This window comes from Bos mutus, chromosome X (assembly GCF_027580195.1).
Source record: "Bos mutus isolate GX-2022 chromosome X, NWIPB_WYAK_1.1, whole genome shotgun sequence".
Taxonomy (NCBI): domain Eukaryota; kingdom Metazoa; phylum Chordata; class Mammalia; order Artiodactyla; family Bovidae; genus Bos; species Bos mutus.
The window spans coordinates 90,371,876-90,398,795 of NC_091646.1; the positions used below are offsets into that span (position 1 = coordinate 90,371,876).

Sequence of the window (26,920 nt, forward strand, 5' to 3'; positions counted from 1 at the left end):
GTGGGTACTAAACCTCTGAAATGTGGCTAGTAAAACTGAGGAACTGAATTTTTAAACTTTTTTTAATTTTCACTTACTTAAATAACCATTTGGGGTTTTCTATTGTTTAATTCTCCTTTTTCCTTCTCTGAAGACCTAACTGCATTAAACCATACAGCAAGTTAAGTTAATCCTGGGTCATTTAGTGTCTTTCCCCTGTCATTACCCTTGAAGGGATGAAATAGATCTCATCTACACACGGAAAGGTTCACCAAACCAAACAACTAACCAACTACTATGTTCTGGTGTCACATGAACAAATAGGACTTCTAGAACTGATTTCTACAAAGCTACTGGGGGTGGGAACAGAGGGTGACATATGCTACAGGATCCATGGCTTTTAAGAGAGAATGGGTTCGGGTAAGTCCACTGGGGGCTCCTCTCGTGGCTCAGATGGTAAAGAATCTACCTGCAATGCAGGAGACCTGGCTTCAGTCCCTGGGTTGGGAAGATCCCCTGGAGAAAGGATAGGATGTCCACTCCAGTATTCTTGCCTGGAGAATCCCAATGGACAGAGGAGCCTGACGGGCTACAGTCTATGGGGTCACAAAGAGTCGGACGTGACTGAGCAACTAAGCACAGCATAGCACAGGTCCATGGGGAGCATCGGCTCATACGCTCAGCCTCTTAAACCTCTTTTGACCTGTGACTTTGCAGATACAACCAGACCTCCAAAGAAAGATGAAGAAAACGGAAAGAATTATTACTTCGTATCTCATGACCAAATGATGCAAGACATCTCTAATAATGAGTACCTGGAGTACGGCAGCCACGAGGATGCGATGTACGGGACAAAACTGGAGACCATCCGCAAGATCCACGAGCAAGGTCTGATTGCGATACTGGACGTGGAGCCTCAGGTAATGCCCGGCCACCCCTGGCATGCCGTCATCCTGCCTGCATGCTAAGCTCAGGTTCTGAAACAAAATGTGCCATCAGAACATCATGGGTCACATAATAATCTAATAGCAAGCTACAGGAAAGTATCAGCAATGAAGGCACCATGAGTTAACCACCCAAAATGCAAGCTAATCGTTGTGCTCAGACTGCACACAGTGTACCTAAGAAAGAGAAACTATTCTCTTATGAGATTCATTATACTCAGGTGCTCAGTAAGGCGCCTGATCAGGTCTCCAGAAACCCTCCATTAATCTGACTCAGGATGAGACTCTGGCACTTGGTTAAACACCACAGCCACCTTTCCTCTCTTGATACAGCTCACACTAGACCATCAGAGCCTCTGCCAGCATCTTAGGTTAATCACCAGCAAGAAATTCTGACCCTGAGCCCTGGGTCTGATGTGCAGCCCTAGCTTTATGAATGCAAGCACGAGCGAGCCCCAGGTTATGCCAGGTGGAGCAGGGGTACAGACCCGTGGTGGTTCTCAGCCTCCTCCACCTCTTTACTAAGGGCCAGTGCCTGACCCTGAGCTTAAACTTGAAGGCATATGGAGAACCTGGAGAGGGCTCAGAGAGCTGGACTCAGAGACGATTAGATGATCTGCAGATGCATCCTGTGCTGGAAGAAATTGAAATTATTAAACTTGCAAAGGAAAAAGCACAAGGCCTTACATCAGAAATGCTCACAAGCTATTTTTCATCTGAGGACAAACTAACAAGTGGGACTCAAAGCCTAGTAGGAAGGATTTGGGAGTTGTAGACACCCGGGCAGGTTACAGGAGAGGCTTGTGGGTGCCCATGTGACTCTGCGGCCTGCTGTTTCTAAGACCAACCTGTACGGAAAATCCCTTATCACTTATAAGTAGAATCAGTGTACCACCTGCTGAAATGGTAGACCAGCTCTCCTCCAGCAGGCTTTGTCTCACCAGAAGGCTTACTTGGCTACCCTGGGGCAGGGAAGATCCCTGGTCAACGGCCACTGTGTGAGACTTGGGCCCCTAACCATCCCCAAAAAGAGAATGGAACCAGCTTAACCAGGGTTTATGTGACCTGGGGCCTGGCGGCTCAGTTACTTGGCCCCCAGATCTTAACCTCAGGGCCAGGGGATTCAGCCATTTCCATGTCCCAGCACCTAATGGGGTTCTTGAACTTGGAATCTGGTTAAGGGGCTGGGGAGGAAAGCAACAGTAGGGTGAACGCTATACAGCTACTTAACAATGAACTTGGACCTTTAGAGAACTAAATATATGATGTGTAATGTAGATTGATTTTTGTTTAACTACTGATCCCTCCTTACTAGGGATTGGAAAAATCTTCTGGCCAGGGGTGGCTAGAGGCAAAGTCTCAATCCTGGTCCTGGTCTTCGACACCCTGTCCTTGGGTTCCACACTGGTCTTCACCTGAACGTCGTTTTCTGCTGGTAGTAATGTCTCTAGCAGTATGCTGGCTGCAGGGCTCCTCAGACCCCCTCCGCGTTACCTCAGCCCACTTTCCAGGGCTTTCTGCCTCACCTGCTGCCGCTGCCGCCACCGCTGTTGCTGTTGCTGCTACCGCTGCTCCCTTCCTGGCACCCAGCTTCCCTGTGCCCTCTCCCCTGCCCAGCCTTGCACTGCTCTGCACTGCTGAGCGGGAGACACTTGTCTCGGCCTTACCAGGATGCCCACGTGCGGCACTGGGCACCAGAGCAACCTGTGGCCCGACCTGGGCATCTTCCTTGTTCCCTATCTGCTGGCGGGGCTCACCGCTTTCTTCTCTCCTGCCTTCTTTGTCCCCCTCCTCTCAGAACTGGGGTCTCTCGGGAGAGATAGGGCCCTGGGCTCGGGGATCACACGGATCCCACTTCCTTCATCAGTCTGGTTGACCGCTCTGGTCCCAGGCACCGTGACCGTCACATCCAGCGGTCCAGCCACAGGTGCCCAGAGCCTGCACCACCTGGGCTTTGCCCTCAGGCTTCTCTCCCTTCAGCCCACTCACCCCCGCGGCTGGACGGGGCCTGCACCCTGCCTTCAGGATGCCCGTGGCCATGACCAACTTGCTGTCAGGCAGAGCCCCATTGCTTCGGGGAGTCTCTCTCCTTAAGACGTTTTCTCCACGCCCTTTTCCCACCCTGGCCGTCTGATTACCCACTCCATTGTGTGTCACGGACAGTTGGACTCAACCAGCCTGTATTAACTGCTTAGTATGTTCTAAGCATTCTGCCAGGAGCTAAGAATACAAATAAGGCAAGCTGGTAAGGATGAAATTCCTTCCTCAGTGTTCATCAAAAACCATCTATAATGGGAGAAGTGCCAGGTGGCATTTTTACAACTCTCTCCCTTCAGCCACTGCTGACACCCTAGAAAGCCCACACTGGTGTTCAGCTCGTTGTCTGTGCCATATTAACTGACTTTAGACAGTTCAGGCCAAACTGAACACATGTCTAATAATACTGTATAAGATGCTACAGTTCTACTTTAATCCCAAAGGACCATGGTAAAGACTTTAGACAAAAATGAGTAACCTGACTTCTCTTAAAATAATAGGAATAGATTATGTTCCTCTACATTTGCCAAGCAATTAGTTCTTCTACCTAATCCTTGTAACCAGAGATCGAGACGTCTGTATCCACTTTTGTAGATGAAGAAATCAAGGCTTAACCTAACTGTCACTTGAACAGTCTTGGTTTGCATTCGGGTTGTTCTTTTAAACAGAAAATCCCAGCCTCCTTTCACTGTAGCATCCTAGAAAAGTTAACCCTGATTAATCCTTAAGCTGGTGCACCTTGTATATAGGAGTACAATTTAAATCTTTAACATTTAGAAAAATCTGTAAGGAAGTTAAACCTGAGGAAAGCTGTAGAGCTGATTTCTCATGGAAATAAAGCCATGGCTCAGAAAATAATCTATGTCCCTAATCCCAGAACTCTCATAGCTCCAATGTGTAGTCAAGACAGTTTTAGGGACTTCCCTGGTGGTCCAGTGGTTAAGACTCTGCACTTCCACTGCAGAGGGCACAGGTTTGATCCCTGGTCAGGGAACTAAGAAATCCCACATGCCACATGATATAATTAAAAAAAGGTGGGGGGGGTGTTTGTTTGGGTTTTTTGTTTTTTTTTTTTAGATTTTAATTATATTCTGATTTGGCCATTTGCTGCACTGAAGAGTTGCCAGTAACAAAATTGCTGTGGCTTTGCTTTCGCCCACAGGGGGAAAGGTTGTCATCAAGGAGGATGTACAGTCCTATTAGGGATCTGGGCTTAGAAACAAGAGCCAGGTTCTGAACTAGGAGCTGTTATGTGAAGTCAGTTTCTGGCATCATTGTGTTCTTCTTAAGCCCTTAGATCTTTCTCCAAAATGACTCCAATACTTGCCCTTAAGTGGTTTTTAATTTTGCAAAAACCAGATAAGTCTTTTGTGTGTGGTTATCTGGGTCATTAAGATCTTTTTTTTTTTTTTTTTTAATATAGAACAGTCTTATGGACTCTGTGGGAGAGGGCGAGGGTGGGATGATTTGGGAGAGTGGCATTGAAACATGTATAATATCATATGTGAAACGAATCACCAGTCAAGGTTCGATGCAAAAACCAGTTAAGTCTTTTTTTTTTTTCTTTAGCCATGGACTTTATTGTTTGAATATTTGCAATTATTATTCTATACACAAATGTTAATTTCTTACAAAACTCTGTATTCCATATTGCTAGGTCACTTCACTCTTCATTTCATGTCACATTTCCATCAAGAACTATTTCCCCAAATCACCATCTGCCTGATTGTGTGTTGTTGTTGTTCAGTTGCTAAATTGTGTACGACTCTGGGATGCCAGACACTAGTCCACCAGGCTCATCTGTCCATGAGATTTTCCAGGCAAGAATACTGGAGTGGATTGCCATTTCCTTCTCCTAGTTAAGTCTTAAAGATAGCTGCTGCTTAGATATTTGGTCAAATGAGTTTTTATTCCTTGAGGGTAGTAACCTGAGATTAATTATTGGCCACAGATAAGCCATTAAATCAACTCATCTGCAAAAGAGAAAGAGTTAGCTTTAAATGTTAAATTAATGCTTCATTGCCTGTCTGAATCCAACATATTTTCAGTGGTCTTTCTAGACTCTCCCTTCTTGGGGATTCAGAAAGAGATATTTGCCTATGAATATTAACAAATCTGTGTCTCATCTTAAAAGTCAAAAAGGAAGAGGGTTTAGAGATCATCTTAAAGCCACCTACTAATGGCCTGACAGAGGGGGATCCTGGTGAAGCAATCCCATTTCCTGCTCCTGAACTTCAGGCAAGCTAAGACTATGCCAGAAAATGGCACCCACTTGAGAGCCATAAGTAGAGCAGAGTCTGGGGACAGAGGCCTTCAAGAACTGAGGATGTGCATGGTGACTGCTGAAGATATGAGGGAGACTAGGCAAGATCTCAGTCAGGATTCGAGGCATCTTAGCATTTTTGAAACTATAGTAATATAGGAGAGAAAGTCAAAGCCATGAGCAGAAGGAGGAAGCAAATATACTAACCACAGAGGCTACTGTAGTTACTGTGATAAACATGAAATGAGGCTCGGAACTTCCTGGCAGCCAGGACAAAAAGGAGAATGTCATGAATCACATAATTCTCATCTAGTGGAAAGTATGTTGGTTTTTTCCTTGGAGTTAACTGCTAACGGAATATATCACCTGATTCTTAGACATAAGAGGCAGTTGGTGATGTGGTGACTACAGTCTACATTGACGGTCTCATGCAGTAGGTGCTGAACGACCTTCCCGTCTTCATGGTTAAAGACTAAGGGTGTGAATGTCTTGGGGTGGTTGTGCTCAGTTGCTCAGTCGTGTCCCAGTCTTTGTGACCCAATGGACCATAGCCCACCAGGCTCCTCCGTCCATGGGATTCTCCAGGCAAGAATACTGGAGTGGGTTGCCATTCCCTTCTCCAGGGGATCTTCCCAACCCAGGATCTAACCCATGTCTCCTGCGTTGGCAGGCAGATTCTTTACCACTGCGCCACCTGGGAAGCCCGTGAATGCTGCATAGAGCAGGGTAATCCTCACGCAGATAACAGTTGCTGAGTTTTCTGGTGTAGTAATAGGATAGCAGACTAGAACTGAAAATACTCAATTAGGTGGCTTTTAGGCTGTGGTCACTGAGTGGAGAAAAGTCCGTTTCACACCAGGGGCGGTATTCTCAACTTCATCCGAGGGTTGTGGCTCATGGACATCTATCTGGCACCTCAGGGATGGGAGCAAGGGTAGGGACTATGCCTTAGTTTGTCCCCATCCAAGTTGCCCAGAAGGTGACTCTGGGTGGGTGTGGAATGACCAGGAAAACTTATGTCTCAACTGACCCTGGAGTCACCTGATTTATGAGCATAGGAAGGACAGAAAAAAGGCCCCCAATATTAATGATAGAAAGGCCCATTCTAAGCGAAGATCCCTGTTAAGCTCCATTGAGCTATATATGGACTTCTTCATGGTATTTGTTCCTTGCGAAAATCTTCAATCACAAAAGGCTTTGCAAAGAACTGCCAATTACCTCTTTCAAAAATGAACATATGCAAGTTTGAAGAGGTTTCTCCCACAGGGAATCTGAGCCTGTGACTTTCACAATTAAAGCACATTTTTTTTGTTTTGTTTTGTTTTGTTTTTTGACAGCACTTTGATAGCAGGCAAAATAATGTGCCACACTCCCTTACCCCACAAGGAGAAACTGTAACTAAAATTCAGAAACATAATCCTGGAGAAAGTGAACCTTGCACTGAACAGGAAACTCAAAACCTTGAGCAGCCAGTTTGCCTCTTCCATGCCTTGATATTCATAGAAGCTGAGAGAGGCTGAGAGAGTCGTTTGAGGCATGAAAACACAATACCCTCTAATCAAACCTGCCTCAAAAGGCAAAACAGACTTTGTGTGAATTGTATGTACTACTTTTACATCTTTGCTTGATCAAAAGACAATTTCTGCCAGGTGCCATTTGGGGCAAGAGGGCAACCACTGAATGATACAGCCCTGCCCTCAAGAAGCTTAGCTGGCAACATCCAGACACTTGCATCTCCATGGTGACGGGCCCTACAGGTGCCTAAGTGTGGGTGTGTCAGGAGCAAACCAGAGGGGCGCCTGTCTCCACTCACACCCCACAAAGGATTTGCAGAAGAAAGAACACTCAGCCAAGCAACAGGGAGCGTGGGGAAGGGGGGCCAGGGGATGGAGTGAGTATCCAGGCAGAGGGAGCAGGAAGAGAAAGGATGACCCTTTGTGGAACTAAAAGCAGTTCAGCAAGGCCTGTCCACAGAGGGGGACAGAAAGGTGAGCATGGACCAGGCTACATTTCATCCCAAGGCCAAGAAGGAGATCTCGCAGGGTTTAGAGTGGAGGGGTGATATGAGGAAATTTGTAGTTCCCAAAGATCATTCTAATGGCAGGGCTTAGTAGGGTTGTGCCATGCCATACTAAGTCACTTCAGTTGTGTCCAACTCTGCGACCCCATGGACTGCAGCCCGCCAGGCTTCTCTGTCCATGGGATTCTCCAGGCAAGAATACTGGAGTGCGTTGCCATGCCCTGCTCTAGGGGACCTTCCCGACCCAGGGATCGAACTCACATCTCTTGCATTGGCAGGCAGGTTCTTTACCAGTAGCGCCACCTGGAAAGTCCCGTTAAAACAATCACTCTGTGTGCTAAAGGTTCACTCTGACCAAGACCAAGATCACGTGGCTAATAAGGAGCTCTGTGCACGCATGCTCAGTCGTGGCCAACTCTTGGCGACCCCATGGACTGTAGCCTGCCAGGCTCCTCTGTCCATGGGACTCTCCAGGCAAGACTACTGGAGTGGGTTGCTATGTCCTTCTCCAGGGGACCTTCCCAACCCAGGGATTGAACCCACGTCTCTTGTGTCTCCTGCATTGGCAGGCGGATTCTTTACCACTGAGCCACCTGGGAATTGGAAAGCAGCCCAAACTGTTATTACAGCAAACCAGGCACTGGGGGTGGGGATGGGGGAGTAGGGATAGGGCAACACAAACAACTGAAAGGCTGTTTAGAAAGCAAACTGTTGATGTATGGCAAAACCAATACAATATTATAAAGTAATTAGCCTCTAATTAAAATAAATTAATTAAAAAAATTTAAAAAAAGAAAGCAAACTGTGGCTAACAGAATAGACATGTTAGATTCTTAAATAAAGGACAGCAAGATATTTACCCCTGATGCATACGAATTAGTTATATGCCAGTCACTTGTGAATTGTGTGCCTATGTTGGACTTTGTTGCAGGGTGGGCGTGTAACCCCTTGCTTGGGGTCAGGGGAGAGCCCTGTCCTCAGAGGGGAGGGGCAGAAGCACCAACCCCTGACCAGAATCAAGTCCCACAGCATGACGTGCAAACTTTGCAGTATCTCTGTACAAACTAGTAGCTTGCAATTAGAGGTTTTGGATGCCTCAGAACAGAACTGAAAGGGGCCTCAGAGGTGCCTCTCCCTTGAACACAGGTATTATCACAGGCCTGCAAATTACTCACAGTCACATGGCGTCTAGAGTAGCTCCACGCTCCGTCTCTACATGGGGTCTCCCTTCCCTGTAGAGTCCCAGAGTAGGGCGGGGTGGCCTCCCCTGGGACAACTCAGAATGCCTGTGTCGGTGTGAACACAGTCACAGTGGTCAGGACTTGCTCTCCCTGTGAGCAATTTGCAGTGTGGCTTGGCGGGCTCTAGATGAGTTCTGAGCCAGCCTGCTGGCCCCCATCTACCCCAAAATGCATTTCCTAAAAACTGAAATGACCAGGTTTGAATGAACAGTAACCAAACATAATCAATATTCACTTTTCTGCAGAAAAAGAGTTCAGATCGATTCATGAGATTCCTAAGAAAAATGTCCAGTTTGTCAGCTTTTATTTTCCAACGGCTACTGTCCACCCCTTGGACAAAAAGAAGTCATATAAGTTATTTATAATGGTGGTAAATTTAATAATATCTGGCCAAAAATTTGAATCAAGGGCTTTTCCAGTTGTATCATTTTCTATGGGCTTGTTTGAACACTGCATCAGCTATTTCTAAGTCTCAGTTTTCCTCTTTGTTTACACAGGCACTGAAGGTCCTGAGAACAGCAGAGTTTGCTCCTTTTGTTGTTTTTATTGCCGCACCAACTATCACTCCAGGTTTGAATGAGGTAAGAATTAATCAGTTTGTCCTCTACTCAGCAATCCCGAGTAAGGATGCCTTTTTGTTGCTCGTTCAAGGCCAAAGCCCCATCTCATTAAGACAACTAAGTGAAGCTCTGCTTTGTCCTCCATGCCAGCCATTAAGATTTCCAGAGATCAAGGTCCTCCTTCAGAAGGAGGAATTACACCCCACAGAGAAGTATGGTTTTTCCGAGATCAGAGTCATTAGGCAAATTCAAGCTTGAGTGTCCAGCACAGTCAGCCTTCTCCATGGGCCTGCTCCTGCCCTGTGGGGCTGCCTTCCTGATCACAGCTGTACTGACAGAGCTCGGGGCCAAAGACGGCTTTGCCTGAGGACAACTATGAGGCATCCACCGCCTTGGCTGAGCTGCCCAGGCTCCCCTGAGCATCCTCCAGTGTAGAACCCATGCAGGACCTCTACCCAGGCCCCTGGAGACTCCCAAACCTAGAAATGAGCTCAGTCCCCTCTCAGGCCTACTCAAGTCAGCAGCCACCATGGAGATGGTGCCTGTGAGGCTCAGCTGTAGCATCTAGAACCAAGCTGGCTCACATAGCCTTCTACTGCCAGGCTGATGAGAAGGTAGTTATGGCATGTCCAGTAAATATATTGCTGCTGTAGGATCATTCATACGAGGAAACTCTCTACAAAGTTAATACTGAAGACCATCCCTTCCACAGGGTCTAGAACCCACCAGAATGTTCTTGGCACTGTCTAGTTAACAGCGGCCTAGACTCACCCAAGTCTATGACAGTAAAATCAAAGCTTGGAGATTTTCACCTTAAGGAAAAAAATTAAATATCCAGGCAAGAGTACTGGAGTGGGTTGCCATTTCCTTTTCCAGGGTATCTTCCCGACCCAGGGATCAAACCCACATCTCCTGCATGGCAGGCAGATTCTTTCCCATCTGAGCCACCAGGGAATTCATCTAGGTTTAAAGATTAAATATCTTGATTTCTACGTCACTCATATTTTCAGTCATTTTTTGATGTTTCATTTGCAAAAGAAAAAAAAGTCTAAAGTCTACTTTTCCGTCTTATTTAATACACAAACATGTTTGAAACTCCATGTTGTGGTTAGCTCTTATCCTTTGGTTACCATGTATTTTTCTTGAATTACCATCTTTGCTTTGTTTTTGTTTTTGCCTTTTTTCCTTCCCTTTTACTAATTTTCCATAGCTGCCAAAATGGTGCAGAAAATTGCCTGTAAGTACCAGCTAGGAGGTGATAAAATACAGCCTTGTTTCCTTTCATAGAATTAGAATGTAGACATTTTGTTCCCACAAATCCTTGCTTTTGCTGTTAGAATAAAGGCATTTTGCTTTCACTGAGTTAAACCCTGCTCATGTTAAGTCAAGCCTGCAAACAAGCTGTTGTAGAGGAAGAAACTGACAAATGTAACTTCATCTTATAAGATCATTAAGAGGGAACTTTAAGGTGGGGGGGAGAACTACATTAAAAATGTGATGCGCTCAGTCATAAATTTTCTTGAATGTTTTCATCAGCCCAGCTTTCTGAACAAATTATAAGCCCTGTTAGTGGATCTTAAAGCCCAGGACTTTATGTTAGCCCAGGACTACAATAGCCCAGGACTACTGTACATTCCAATAGAATCCCCTAGCCTGGAGCATGACATGATAGGAATTGCTCCTTCTCATACTGGTAGGAAGCACTCCTGTCTTTGGGTGAAGGCATGTTTCCTAAAATGGGGCTTTTGTGTTGTGTTTCTTGTCGAGCCACAGTGAAAATATTATGCTTTTTAAGTGCAAGCAGAAAGTGTGTTGATACAACCTTAGAAGGTAATGATTAACTGAGGTCTTACCTACGCTGAAGTAGTTAATACCTAACATTCAAAGCATGCCACATCCTGCTTTGAAATTCTGGTAGATGACAAAACAGGTTAGGACATTCTCATTTCAGAGTGTCCTGATAGAAAAGGTTGATTTCCCAATTTGTCTGGTGTCTGTCATCCCCACTGTAGTGCTGTGATGGAATTGAGTGTTACTATCTTACCTCAAATCCCCTTGTCAAAGGGTTGCACCACACACCGAGGTTCCCCCAGGAAGAGTCTCTTATAAACAGGTGGGCCTCAGGGAAAAGAGGAGTCCTAAGCCTGCAGTGAGTGCCAACAGCTCCCAAATGATGGCACCACACCTTTCAGAGATGGGTCTCTGTCATCATGGGCCCCCATTTCCTAGTAGATTTCCAATTTAACACTCCTCACATCCTATCACGGCCAGTATTAGCCAGCCAAGCGCTTGCTCTTTTGGTAAGGTTTATTAAGCACTTACTATGTATAAGGCAAATGCCAAGTGCTGGGCACAGCAGGGCAAGTTTGTGCTATAGTTGGGGAGAGAGATACTAATCAAACAAATAGGCATTGAATTGTATCTATTGATAGATATATATTTCAGAGTCCACCCAACAGCTCACCTACCTAATCAGTTAATTTGACTTACAGAGTTTCCTGGTTTCAAACTTGAACTTCCCCATTAAAAGCTCAGAATAACAATATCTGCACCATGAAGATGCAGAGGCAGACTTTCTGGTGGCCCTTAAGAGATCCTCATCTTGAAAGAACTGCCCTCCTGAGGCTGTCTGGGGCTCACGGCAGAAGTTTAGGGAAAGTCTTTACTGCAGCAAAGAGTTGAGTAGCTGCTTCTCCTTCAGAGTTTTTCCCATAAGAGATATGAGGACCTACAAACAGTGATGTTTGGCCATTTCCAATGCAGACCACCTTGAAGGGATTCATCGGGTGTCAGTTGCTTTTGTATCTGGGATATGGCCTCATTTCATCCATTACTGGTAACATCCAAAAAGCTTTTGCCTCTGGCATATCCACTGCTAGTGAGTGAAGGCAATGCATTATGTATGTAATTGAATTCCGGGAACATGGCAGAAAAATTCAACTTCGTTTGTTGTCCAGAGGCAGGGGCTTCTTGGGGCAAACACAGCTGGGATCCGGGGCTCGGTGCAAACAAGAGCAGAGGACCAAGGAAAGGGGATGCAGGGCTCTGACCTCACCCCCGCCCCCGAAGCCCCCTCCACTCTGCCAAACAGGAGAGTGGTTTGAGATGAGGCAGGCCTGGGTCAGGAGGATGAGCACAGAGCAGCTGACTCTGACAGTCTTGGCTGACTCCAGACGGGCACAGTTCCGCCAGAGCAGGGTCACGTGTTTGCTGAGGAGTGTTGTGTCCTGGTCCATCCAGGTTGGCATAGAGGCCCTATTGCATGGTGAGGAGTCACGGTTATAAGCCGTCATTCTGTGACCCTGGATCCTGGGGGCCATCATCTCCTCTGTCACGAAGCGGCCTCGGCCTCACACTCAGATGTGTCCCATCATGGGCAGGCCTCAACTGTTTCTGACACCGGGACAGACAGAAATGTAGCCCGAGAAAACCATCTTGGTTGACTTCTCTCTCCTCTTTGCTTCTCCCTCCTCCCACGCCCACCCCTTCCTCCATCCCCTCACCATTTAGGATGAATCTCTTCAGCGTCTGCAGAAGGAGTCTGACATCTTACAGAGAACATACGCGCACTACTTCGATCTCACAATTATCAACAATGAAATCGACGAGACAATCAGACATTTGGAGGAAGCCGTGGAGCACGTGTGCACAGCCCCGCAGTGGGTCCCCGTCTCCTGGGTCTATTAGGCCCCCCTCCCCCAGATATCTGCCGCATAACTGGGAGCCACCTCATACATGGAAAAGCCTCTTTGTTATCGGCCTTGTGTCAGCAGGTCGTGGTCCCTAGAGACTACCTAGTTGTAGTGTGACCTACATTTATAATTATTGTCATGTCCGAATAGATAGGAGGAGAAAAACAATTACACACTAATTTAAAGAGACAGTATCTTTTTTAATCAGTTCTCCTAAACTTTAATAAAATGTATCTTTAAATGTATGTATTATTCAATCCTTTGGAATGTTATATTTTTGGAAATCATAGCTTTTTATTTCCAAGGCCCCTAAAAACTGCACAAAATAGATGCTGCTTTCTATAATCTATTTTAATAATAATAAACAATGATTCTGTTACCTTGACTGGGGTTGGAACACTACATTCTTTTTAGAGTCTGATTTTATGGATTGGAATATCTTTCTTTCCTTTATTTATTTGAAATAATCAGTCTAGTGATTACAAAACTCATAAATTTTTAAAGGCCTTTTTTTCCTCTTTTTTTTTTTAGAATAGTATTTTTTTTAAGTCCTTTATGTACCATCCAGATAATGTGATACTGTCTCTTTGAAGCACCCTGTAAACCTTTTAGAGATTTGAAGTTGGGTCTTGACTCTTAATGCATGTGGACAGTCGCGAGCGTTTATGCTGTCGGTGTGTCTGTGTTGGACAAAACAATCTGTAATCTACAACAAAGTACATTCCGTTCACGGGGCACACCCAGGGGAATAAGAATAAAATGCTATTATGACTAAGTTGTAAACCTATGCACATCCCTTGCATTTCGGGCAACTTTATAAAAAAAACAAACAAAAGAAACTGATTTTTATTAATAATAACCATGTAGTGAAATGTGTTTGTAATTTTGTCTCAATTTAATTTGTTGTAAGGTGGGAGGGGGAATTGCTGGTTTCACCATTTCAGATCTGTGTTGTCTGAGAGTATTAACATTTTAATTAAGCAAAGAAATGAGGATTTTTAATATGTATGTAATTGTTTTAAAGCACCCATTTTAAGAGAATATACTGTGCAATGAAGAAACCAGTTTAGGCATTTGCTATAAACTGAATTATTCCAAAAGAATAATCTATAACAGCCCTGTAAATTCCTTTAAAATGATAACAGGACAGTTTGACCAATTTTTTTTTAAATATACTTCCTTTTATGTGTTCAATAATTAAATGCCTTTGGGTCCTTCATTTCATCATAGATTTGTTCAGGTTTACAAGGTGATGACCTTTTAGATTTTATAATCCTTTAGATGCTCATTGAACCATCGAAGGCCTAGGAATGACTATCAGTTGGCAGGACAACAAAATACTCTGCCAGAGCACAGCTGGGACCTCGTCTGCTCCCAGAATGCAGTGCACCCGAGGGCCACTCATGTGCTGGAGGCAACATGCGGTTTCTCCTTCCTCTTGCTATATCCCTTGGCACAGGAGAATCATGTCCTTGTTGCATCAGAGACATTAACCATCCCATCACCCTTCTGTGAGGTCACGTTCTTCCAATACAGGTGAGTCAGGCTGGCGGTTTTCTCGCTTTTTGCCAGAGGTCAGTGGCAGGTTTTTCCATTCGAGTGTCAGTGGTTCTATTAACCTGAGATCGTTGAAAAAAATACCATCGAGTTTCCTTCTTGTAGGTTAGATGGCCTCATTGCTTTGTGCCTCGGCAGGACATGCAGGATGTGTTCTGAGCAGAACAGCTCCTCTTGAAGGACCACACAGAGAAGGCTTTTGTATACTCTTGACGGTGTCGCCCTCCCCTCCCCCTACTCTTACCGAACAATGCTGGGTTTTCCTCTGATGTTGTCCTTTGTCGGTGACCCGATGAGTATACAGCTTACAAAGTGCTAAGTAAACTGCTTCCATTGGGGTCCCACCTCAGGGTGACCAAACCACTAAACCAGAGACACCCTGGGTGGAGGCAGAAACCCCGAGAGCTGTTTGGGCTGCGATGGGACTGACTGCAATCTGAGCAACGCCAAGGCCAGCCAGTCATTCCCAGGATGGTATTGGTCACAATGGGGCTCTTCTCAGTGTGAGCATGCCCGCGCTACCTCTTTTCCAATGAAGCACAAAGAAGAATGCAACTGACACCTGAGAAATGAAGCTCCCTCCCTCTGGTAGGAACCCCCATGGCCCACTTGCCCTCTGAGACCAAGTCTCTGGGGATGCTTGACGATGCCTGTCTTGAGCCACCCACCATGCTGGTAAAGGCAGGTCAGGCAGAGGAAGAGAAAAGCAATGCCAGTGTAGTCTGTGGCCCCAGGGCTGAGAAGTACACAGGCTGGTGGCATTCTCACCATTGTGCAGGTGGCAAAATTCCTGCGCCCAGAACTCATTCTGACTTCTCAAAGAGGTCATCTGTTCCCTTCTGCTGATATACGACTATCCTAAAGCAGTGTCTTTGTGACCTAGCAGAAAAGACTTAAATTTCTGAATCCAGAGTAATTACAGTACACTGCTGCTGCCACTCCATTACAATTGTCCACTGAGCAATCAGAAAATTGCTCAAAAGCTGCTTTAGTGTTTCCATTCCATCCACAAAATCATTTTTTTCCTTTCAAAGAACAGCAGATGATTAGATTATTAAATCTTAACACTGGTCAATTCAGCCATATTCTGAGGGCTCTCTTTCCAGTCCTATTCCTCACAGCAAGAAACGGGGATAGGGGTTAATATGTCAAATTAGCTGTTAAAAAGAATGTCCTGATTTTCTAATCATAAAACAGTAATTACTTTGCCCAGGCAGCATGTTCAATTTTAACACTAAAAAGGAAAATGTCACTCAGTTTAATTCAGGAAGCATCCCAGTGTTGAGATAATATGGTAGCCTTTTAAAAAGCAATTAAGTATATCTCCTGTTAGGTGAGATGGTTTAAAATATTTGCTCAGAGAGGAACAGAAATGGGTGACCTACTTCTTGGCAATTTGCATTCAGAAGGCATCTTCTGAGCCCGTCCCGTTGGCGGTGGGGTATCCAAAGATGCTGCAAAGTCCTTACCGCGCGAAGGACCAGCATATGCTCCTTTTTCCCCAGGGCCCAGTCCATCTCCCACTGATGGGGCCAGCCCACTGGGCCTGGACTCCATGTTATGATTATTTTTTAAGACTTTGATCTCATGATTATAGAGGGTTTTTTTGGTTTGTTTTTAAATCACTTGTAGTTAATCTGTTCATTAAGCCTTTGCGTTCATTCCTGGAAAAAGTGTAATCAGTTGAGCCACCCCTGGGGACACTGAGCAGTGGAAATGTCCAGCATGGACACTGCCCTTTAAGGACAGGTGACCCAAAGCAAACGCTCTTGTCTCCCCCTGATATCCTTTTCTTCATTTCAGGTCAGTCACTTGAGGGCAAAGAGAACATACCGCTAAAGCTAGCAAGAACATTTCTTGATTAATATATTCTTAATGCCTCCCAGGCTATCTCCTTGGAAAGAAGAGAAGGCATTTTGCAATCAGCATTCCAAACAAGCCCCTGTGGATTCTCATCCCCCTGCTTATTTCCTGTCAAACCAGTGTGTGTGTTTGTGTGTGTGTTGCGGGGCGGGGGGTGGGGGGGACACGGAGGAGGGCCTTGTTTTTCCAGAACTGAACACAGCCTCCTAATTCCATCCTGTTTCCAAGGGCTTAGATACCAAGGTCCCCAAGTGTTCTTTCTCTTGTTCTGCGCCTCTTATTAATTCTCCTCTTAGAAAGATCTTTTGCTTCTGACTGCAGCTTACAGAAGGGCTACAAGCTTTCCTCATGAATTGTTTCATTTGGTAGAACTTTTCCACTTCTTACCCCTTTAGAAGTAAGGTCTTCCTCTCCACTTGGTGTCTTTGGTTACAGGACGTCATCTGTAAGGCTCAACGCTTGGTTGGCTTTGCCCACACCCACTCATCGGTTTGCCTTAAACTTGGAGCTATTGGAAGTCTTGGGTCTTCCAGTTTAGTGAGTGAAGTTTAGGGGTAACAGGCATCCAGGAAGTGAGAGAAAGAAAGAAAGAGTTTATGTCCACCAGTCCACATCCTTTTTATCTGGTCTTCTCTCTGCTTCTCTTGGGCTGCAGAAGGTGGGCTGACATATAGAAAATCCAGAGCTACCCCCATCCCTCACCTAACCATCAACTCTCTTGACCCTGTGCAAATGGACCAAGCAAAAGAAAACAGAAAGAGATGTTTGGCACCACACACGGGAGACCTCGTTTCTGGCCCCAAGCACAACCCCCTATTTCTTTACACATAGAACATTGGAGCTTCGCTGCCCCATCTGTGTTCCTTCCCTTCTCTCCCACATGTGACCAAAGGAACGTGCCAGTGGTCTCACCCATCAAGCCCTGGGGGTGACCATCTTGGGACCCAGAGGCTGTGCAGTCTCTTGGAAGGAGTTCTGCTCGGGGGTGGAAATAGGGGTTTCTCCACCGTGAGCAGCCCTGGCTATTATTTGCATTTTGAAGAAACCAAGAATTGGGGGACTCAATTTCTGGTCTCTGCTGTGTCCCCAGAGGGCGCCTGTGCAGGGAGTGAGAAGCTGTGGGGGAGCAGGCCCAGGAACTGACACAAAGGCCGAACAATCCCAATACCCACGTGCAGAGACCATAGCATCATGTTTAATTGCCAGGCAGGCACGTCACCATTCAAACTCAGTTCTGGGGTTATTTTGCATAAAGTTTTGCCAACGTGTTCCTTTTTTTTTTCTGTATGTATAATTGCCTTTTTATAAAAGGTTTTGAAGTATTGTCTCAGTGATTAAAAGAGAGCGATGTTAACAGTTGTTGTATATTTCACCGTATCCAATTGTAAGTATTTGCAGGGTACAGCCAAGCCTTAGCGTGCAAGAGCGTCTGTGTCCTCCGACACCCCGGAGGTGAGGGCATCGGAAAGGTTCGGATTCTTTGTAAATGTCCCGCTTTTCTTTCTCTCTGTGTTTATCTATTTACATGCCTTAGCACACGCCCTCCTGCCCTGATCCCTTTGCCCTGTCGCCAGAACACCCAGAACGCTGGTGCACTGTCGGTACAGGACAAGTCAACGCAACCCTAATCAGTTGTCTCTTGTGTGACAGGGGAGGAAGAGAAACTCCATAGTATTCTTTGTAGAATATACATACCTGTAGGATGCTGTGTAATGGGAAACCATAGAATTGGGCTTTTGTCATTTCAAAGTTGGAGAAATGTATGAATAAAATGTATAAAACATGAAAAGGTAGTTGTCTCCTCAGATTGCAGGACAAACCACCCAAGGATCAGAGGGAGAGGGTTAGGCCTTACAGACCTTCCCATAAAGGCCTGGCCTTCCCCCGCCAGAGGCGCGCGCCCCCTGGCCCTGCAACTCAACTACTTGCCTTTGGATGCAGGCTTTAAATAGCTTCAGGTTTAAACAGAAAAAGAAAAAATAAAATCCAAGCTGCGACAGCTCTTAGGAAGAGGTGACTAAGCTGATTCAAGCTGTACAGGCGCCCAGCATGGAAAGGCCGTCCCTTGCTTGACGTTTGCATGGAAAGCCTCAGGAGGAAGCCTGCTGCCCTTGGGGTTGGGAGCTGGGCTTTTGGCCTGAGACGCCCCCTTGTGTGCCTCAATGACCTACTTCACACCTTGCCTTCCTGGCCCGGGGCTCTCTGCCCAAGTACAGAACCAAGGCGGCTTCAGGAACCCACACTTGCATGTATCCAGCGCCAACACCCCTAGAAATAGCCGGGCCTGAATATACTACCAGGGCTCACCTTTTTTTTTTTTTAAACTGCTCACTTTGAGAAGACACATATTAAGGAAACATAAACAGGAGATATTATTTACCTCAGTCAGGTAAACCTCACCCTATGGAAAACACACAGAAGAGTCTGGGTCACATTCAGATAAGAAATCTGAGCCTCTGGCCTTCTGATTCAGGGGTCCCCAAGTCCTCTGATTCAGGGCTTCCCAGGTGGCATTAGTGGGAATGCAGAAGACATAAGAGAGACAGTTTCGATCCCTGGGTCAGGAAGATCCCCTGGAGGAGAGCATGGCAACACACTCTAGTATTCTTCCCTGGAGAATCCCATGGACGGGGAAGCCTGGCAGGCTTCAGTCCATGGGGTCGCAGAGTTGGACACAACTGAATTGACTTAGCACACATGCACACAAATCATCTTTCTGCAGATTTCATACCCTACATGTACAGGTAACCAAAAGCATAATGCTACTACTAAGCTCATTTTCTGCACTTCAGGGCATTGAAGACACATCCAACAGTATTAAGCTGGTAGGAATGAATAGAAACATGTACTTCTATATTTTGCCCAGCTGACATAATATGATAAGCTGAAAACAACACTGGGGATCATTCCATGACCCATTGCAGCAGAGCCTGCAGGTCTGCAACAAGAACCCAGCTACGTTGGTACAGGGTAGCAGACACTGACCAGGAATTCAAGGTCACCGAGAGTAGTGACCTTGAGTACCCTGAGAGTACCAAGTCCCCTTAGAGGACCAGGCAAGGTGGCATCTGTTTTCTCCAGGAACAGCACACAGGCCACAGGCTCTACAGTGAAACTCCATGGTCAAGGTAGTGTATGCACTGGCCTCTCTCCATGGTCCTCCCCCATCCTCACATTTCAGAGAGTGGTGCCCAGAAACAGTTTGGCCAGAGACACATTCTCAGGCTAGATCACTGAACGCTCCAAGCGTCTGCAGTTCCCTCTTCACATCTCAGGAGGCAGCTTTATCTCTCCCTCCCCATGGCCACTTGCTTGGCAAAGAATCTGTTTTCCCTTCTATCCCCAGGATGGTATGATGAATGACCAGAGGGGACAGCCTACTGGGATGTGACATGTGGCACCAGGCCCTTGAAATGTTAAACTGAGGCTGGAGACAGGGGAATCAAGCCCGCTCGCAGGCTGGAGGTGGAGGCTCAGCCACACAAATCAACAGCTTACCACAGGACTTCTCCTAGAACTTTCTAGGGTGATGGAAATGTTCTATTTCCCATTTGGGGTGGTGGTTACATCAGCATATGCCAAACACATCAAACCGAATGCCTAAGATCTGCACATTCTACTGAACATAAAATAGACCTCAATTACAAAAAAAAGGAAAAAAAATCATATGATCATCTTCACAGTTGCCAAAAAAAATTTCACAAAATTCAGCCCGCACTTCTAAAGACAAAGAAAAACTCTTACAAATAAGATAGAAAATGTCTTCAGCAGACAAATAGCTATTTCAACTCATAGTCAACATGATCCACCTAAAAGTGGCACAATAAAGACATTACAATTGGAATAATCTTTTAAATTACTTAAATAACACATGAGCTTCCTAGAATGATTAGAAAATATGGATCAACAAAAAGGAGACATTCAGCCAGATTCTGCCACTTGGAGACAAATGCTATAAACACTGTATCTCTTCCAGGCTGGTATTTTTCCACAGTAATATATCTCAATATATCTATATTTTTAATGCAGTGGGGGCATACTCAACACATACTAAGCACACACACTAAAATATAATCCTCCTGCCATGATTATTTAATATTGCTTTTAAAACACCAACCAAAAACAGAGCAAAGAAGTATCAAAGTTGGAAAAGATGAGACAAAACTGTGCATATTTGCTAATAATACTATCATGTACCTTAAAATACCCATGAGAACAACTGGCAAGCTGTTCAAGTTAATAAAAAGCAGGTACAAAATCACTCAGAACTCAATGCTCTCCTTATATACTAGCCATAAAGTTAGAAAATGTTCATGGTAAAAGCAGATGCCATTCTCCATTGCAGCAAGTTTTTAAAAACCAACAAAATCCATGGGATTTATATAAAAAGACCTCAAAGCTGTGCTGAGAATATAAAAGACTTGAATAAACAGAAATGTTCCTGAATGGAAAAGCTAAGTATTTTAATGGCATCAATTTTTTTCCAAATTAATGTCGAAGTTTAATACAGCACCAAACCAAAATCCAAACAGGGACTCCCCTGGTGGTCCAGTGGCTAAGGTACCGCACTTCCAGAGTGAGAGTTCGACCCCTGGTCAGGGAAGTTCCCACATGCTGCTCAGCATGGCCAAAAAAAATTTTTTTAATCCAAACAAAAATGTTGGACCTTTACAAAATGACTATTCATCTAGAAGAATAAACAGTGGTTTTTTTCCTAATTTTAATTAAAGGAAATACTAGGAAAGAAAATCAAGGAGGGATGTGTAACCCTTCCAGATTGTAATCTGTTCCAAAGCTAAGACAATTAAGACACCCTACACCAAAACTAGTGTTAGACAAAGAACTCTTTAATGAAAGGATAGAAAATGAAAAGAACACAGAATTAGTCAGGAAAACTCTAGAAGAGAGTAACTTTTAAGTTTATAAGAAAGCAAAGTCACAAAGCAGCCAAAAGATTTGATCTCATAAAAATATAAACTTTTCTATTGAAAAGTTGCAGACCACAAACTTGGAAGGACATTTTGCAGCAAATATGATATATAAAGAGTTGATACATTTATTATACAATGAACTTATATAAAGTGGTTAAAAATACTGACATCCCAATCTATGAACAAAGGACAAGAACATTTAACAATCAAATGTACAAACCATGAAAGAAAAGGATCAATAAAGCTGAATTAATTTACATTAAAAATGAAATTATAGAAGATGCCATAAGTAAACCGAAAAGATAAGCCACAAACCTGGAGATAATGCTAGCAGCACATCTAACTGACAAAGAATTACCATCCATTATTTATAAAATTTAAAAGAGAAAAAAATGAGCAAATACATAAACAAGCAAGTCACAGAAGATAAAATCAAAATGGCCTTTCTTGAAACTCACAAATAATCAGGACAATTAGAAATTAAAGTCTTAATAACAGATTTTGCACATGCGTGCATGCTAAGTCGCTTCAGTTATGTCCAACTCTTTGCAACCCCATGGACTGTAGCCCACCAGGCTCCTCTGTCCAGGGGATTCTCCAGGCAAAAATACTAGAGTGTGTTGCCATGCCCTCCTCCAGGGGATCTTCCCGACCCAGGGATCGAACCCACGTCACCTGTGTCTCCTGCACAGCAGGCAGATTCTTTACATTTGAGCCACCAGATTTCACATTCTACTAATAGTAGACTATGTGATTTGGACCAATTCTCATACTTAAGACAACTGAAACAGTTGATTGAAATATTTAAAACATCTGTTTAGAGATGTTAGTAAACTAACAAGATAGTGAAGAATTACAGGACCAGGATTTGGAGGAAACTTACTCCTTGGAAGGAAAGTTATGACCAACCTAGATAGCATATTCAAAAGCAGAGACATTACTTTGCCAACAAAGGTTCGTCTAGTCAAGGCTATGGTTTTTCCTGTGGTCATGTATGGATGTGAGAGTTGGACTGTGAAGAAAGCTGAGCGCTGAAGAATTGATGCTTTTGAACTGTGGTGTTGGAGAAGACTCTTGAGAGTCCCTTGGACTGCAAGGAGATCCAGCCAGTCCATCCTAAAGGAGATCAGTCCTGGGTGTTCTTTGGAAGGACTGATGCTAAAGCTGAAACTCCAATACTTTGGCCACCTCATGTGAAGAGTTGACTCATTGGAAAAGACCCTGATCCTGGGAGGGATTGGGGCAGGAGGAGAAGGGGACAACAGAGGATGAGATGGCTGGATGGCATCACTGACTCGATGGACATGAGTTTGAGCGAACTCTGGGAGTTGGTAATGGACAGGGAGGCCTGGCGTGCTGCAATTCATGGGGTCGAAAAGTGTCGGACACGACTGAGTGACTGAACTGAACTGAATGTCTAAGGGAGTGAGTGAGCATTTAAGGCCACTTTCCTCTGGGGGCATTTGCCCATTCCAGAGGAGGGGGCCAAGGGGCCCAGTAGCACTTGGGGCAGCTTCCCAGGGGTAGAGGGAAGGGATGAGAGTCCGGGCATATTTGGAAGGTGAGGGGTTGAGGAGGAGCTAGTGAACTTCCCTCACTTTCAGTGGGGACCCTGAGAGTTTACCTCCTAAGAGTAAGGGTGACCCCTCAGATTCAAACCTTCTCAAGCCCTGACATTCAAATCACAGATGTAATCACAGATGGTTTGTGCCCAGGTGCCTTGCAGAAAAAAAATGTCATTCATCTCTGTTGCTGTTGCTGCTGTTAAGTCGCTTCAGTTGTGTCCGACTCTATGCGACCCCACAGACGGCAGCCCACCAGGCTCCCCCGTCCCTGGGATCCTCCAGGCAAGAACACTGGAGTGGGTTGCCATTTCCTTCTCCAACGCATGAAAGTGAAAAGTGAAAGGGAAGTCGCTCAGTCATGTCCGACTCTAACAACCCCATGGACTGCAGCCCACCAGGCTCCTCTGTCCATGGGATTTTCCAGGCAAGAGTACTGGAGTGGGTGCCACTGCCTTCTCCGTCATTCATCTCTAAAGGAAGATATAATCATCCTAGGCCTCACCTACTGGAGAAGGAAATGGCAACCCACTCCAATATTCTTGCCTGGAGAATCCTGTGCACAGAGGAGCCTTGAGGGCTGCTGTCCATGGGATCACACAGAGTCGGACACAACTGAAGCAAGTTGGCATGCATGCATGCATTGGAGAAGGAAACGGCAACCCACTTGAGTATTCTTGCCTGGAGAATCCCAGGGACAAAGGAGCTTGGTGGGCTGCCATCTATGGGATCACACAGAGTCGGACACAACTGAAGCGACGCAGCAGCAGCGGCCTCATCTATTTGCTGCAAATATTTAGCAGATACAATGTCTGAAGAACAACAAAAAATAACTGAGCACATGAGGAGAAAATAGGTAAGTAGATGGGTACATGTATATAAATAAGTAACACTAATGGTCCATTGCCGACAAAGTTCTGTCTAGTCAAAGCTATGGTTTTTCCAGTAGCCATGTATAGATGTGAGAGTTGAACCATAAAGAAGGCTGAGTGCCAAACAATTGATGCTTTTGAACTGTGGTGTTGGAGAAGACTCTTGAGACTCCCTTGGACTGCAAGGAGATCCAACCAGTCCATCCTAAAGAAAATCAGTCCTGAATATTCATTGGAAGGACTGATGCTGAAGCTGAAACTCCAATACTTTGGCCACCTGATGTGAAGAACTGACTCATTTGAAAAGACCTTGATGCTGGGAAAGATTGAAGGCAGGAGGAGAAGGGGACGACAGAGGATGAGATGGTGGGATGGCATCACCGACTTGATGGACATGAGTTTGAGCAAGCTCTGGGAGTTGGTGATGGACAGGGAAGCCTGGAGTGCTGCAGTCCATGGGGTTGCAAAGAGTTGGACACAACTGAATGACTGAACTGAACTGAATGTTCAGTTGTGTTTCAACTGAACAATTGAAATACACAGAATTAAATTAATACACAGAATTAATACACAATTAATACACAGAATTAAAATACATACTCTGACATATAAGTTGGGAAAGAGGTAAAAAGAATTAACATGGGACTTTTCTGGTGGTCCAACAGTTAAGAATCTGCCTGCCAATGCAGGGGACACAAGTTCAGTCCCTTATCTGGGAAGATTGCATATGCCACAGAGCAACTAAGCCCGTGGGCTGCAACTACTGAGCCCACACTCTAGAGCCTGTGCTCCAGAACTACCAAAGCCTGTGTGCTCTAGAGCCTGTGCTCTGCAACGAGAGAAACCACTACAATAAGAAGCCCACGCACCTCAACAAAGAATAGCCCCCACTCGCTGCAACTAGAGAAAGCTGCACCCAGCAATGAAGACCCAGCACAACCAAAAATAAATTTTTTTTAAAAAACACAACCCTAAATTTTTTTAAAAGAGTTAATGTCTTAAGCTCTTTAAATTGTCAAGGGAGAGGGTATGAGTCTTAATATTAAAAAAAAAAAAAAAACTTTTGTGAGTCAGGGATTCAAGATTAGAGTAACCATTAAAACAAAAATTTTAAAAGTGTAACTTCCAAGCTAAATAAAAATATAAGTCAGTCCATAAGAAGGCAAGAAAGATAAACAATGATAACAGAAGGGACAAATTGAAGGTCCTTGGAAAATAAATGCAAACCCAAATATATTTAAAATTTTTCATTAAATGGAAATAGATTAAACATTCCAATTAAAAGAAAAAGATGATCAGACTGTACTTTTTAAAAATTAGTCTCTAGACTTACAAGACATCTTTAGCATTATATAAAGGTTTAAAATAAAAAGGACAGAAAAAATATATTGTGAAAACAGCCAAAAGAAGCCAGTGTAGCTATATTAATTTTAAAGAAAATAGATTTCGGGCAAAAAGCATTTACTAGAGATAATTTCATCGTGATAAAAAAGTTTATCATCCTATCACTAGGAAGATATAACAATTCTATATCGGTAATCACCTAATAACCTCTCCTCAAAGTACAGGGAGAAAATGACAGAAGTTCAAGGAGTAATAGACAAATCACCGTAATAGTGGGCTATTATAACATCCCTCTCTCAGTAATGATAGGGAAGCAGAGAAAAAATTAGTAGGACTATAGAAGATTTGAACAACATCAAACACCCAGGAATAAGTCTAACCAAAGACATGAAAGACTCCTATGTAGGTTATAGTTTATAAAGTGTGATTGAAAAACTTAAAAGAAGACAAATAAAGGGAAAAATACACCATAGTTATGACTGGGAATATGCAACCTCATAAAGGCACTAATTTTCTTCAAAATAGTCTACAGATTCAATGCAATCAAATTCAAATTTTTAAGGGCTTTTTTTGTTTATTTGTGGAACTTGACAAACTGATCATAAAATTTACATGAGAATTCCAAGGATCTAGAATAGTCAAGGCAAACAAACTTGAAGGAGAAGAACAAGGTATGAGAAATTCCTTTAAAGACTTTAACTGAAATACAGTTGATTTACAATATTGTGCTTGACAAATTATATTCTATTATCTGTTATTATAAGATATTGGGTATAATTCCCTGTGGTATAAATACTTGTTGCTTATCTATTTTATATATAGTAATTTGTATCTGTTAATCCCATACTTCTAATTTGTCCCTCCCTGCATCCCTCTCTTCTTTCATATCCATGAGTTTATTTTCTGTGTCTGTGACTCTAAAGACTTTTAAGATTTACCATGAAGCTATAGTAAGTAGACAAGTGCGATATTAGCATAAAATAGCCCAGAAAGAGTCCCAGCATATTTGGACCTTAGCAGACAGGTGGGCAGTGGGGAAAGAACAGTCTTTTCAATAAATAATATGTGACAACAACTGGATAAACATGTGGAAAAAAAATTCTTGAGCCATACTTTACATCAGACACACAGAATATAGATCTAAATGTGAAAGGCAGTCCTGAATATTCATTGGAAGGACTGATGCTGAAACTCTAATACTTTGGCCACCTGATGTAAAGAACTGACTCATTGGAAAAGATCCTGATGCTGGGAAAGATTGAAGGCAGGAGGAGAAGGAGATGACAGAGGATGAGCTGGTTGGATGGCATCACCAACTTGAAGGACATGAGTTTGGGCAGACTCCAGGGGATAGTGAAGGACAGGGAAGCCTGGCGTGCTGCAGTCCATGAGGTGGCAAAGAGTCGGACACGACAGAGCAACCAAACTGTGAAAGGCAAAACAATAAAGCTTCTACAGAAATAGTATTCTAGAATATCCTCATAATGTAGGGTAGGAGAAGATGATTTAAACAGGACACAAAAAGCATAAACCATAAAGAAAGAGACTGATAAACAAGAATATTAAATTTAGGATCTTAGGAATAATTTAACACTATCAAAAGATATGATTAAGAAGCTGAAAAGGCAAGTCATAGAATGGGAGAAAATATTACAAAATATGTCAATGGGTGATTTCGTACAAATCAATAAGACAAACAATCCAGTGGAAAAATGTACAAGACTTCAACAGGTACCTCACAAAAGTAGGTACCCAACTAACCAAGAAACATAAAAATATTCTCAACATCAGCAGTGATCAGAGAAGTGTACATTAAAACATCAAGATACTACTATACAGTCAACACACACTGGCGTTATCAAACAGTAGCAAGTACTGGTAATGATGTGGAGGAATGGGGACTTCATACTGCATGGGAGGAAATGTAACTTGTAATTGACAAACAATTTGGCATTATCAACTAATGGATAACCCATGACCCAGTTTTTCCACTCCTTGGTATATATACAATGGAAATGTACATACTTGTACAGAATAGTAATATGTAGAAGATTA

General features: G+C 44.0%; 1 protein-coding gene and 1 non-coding gene across 10 annotated transcripts in view; both read left to right on the forward strand.

Moving 5' to 3' along the window:
- The window catches only part of CASK (calcium/calmodulin dependent serine protein kinase), a 374,249-nt gene extending 356,670 nt beyond the window's left edge, over nt 1-17,579 (forward strand). For all 9 annotated transcript variants that reach the window (XM_070366505.1, XM_070366507.1, XM_070366509.1 and 6 more), the window contains 3 exons: nt 697-899; nt 8,982-9,065; nt 12,555-17,579. In XM_070366505.1, the coding sequence (XP_070222606.1) occupies nt 697-899; nt 8,982-9,065; nt 12,555-12,731 (464 nt within the window). In that variant the 3' untranslated portion in view covers nt 12,732-17,579. The remainder of the gene's footprint in view (nt 1-696; nt 900-8,981; nt 9,066-12,554) is intronic.
- TRNAG-UCC (transfer RNA glycine (anticodon UCC)) lies at nt 3,882-3,954 on the forward strand. Its single transcript has one exon. It is a non-coding gene; the product is annotated as a tRNA-Gly (tRNA).
- Nucleotides 17,580-26,920: the final 9,341 nt, after the last annotated feature.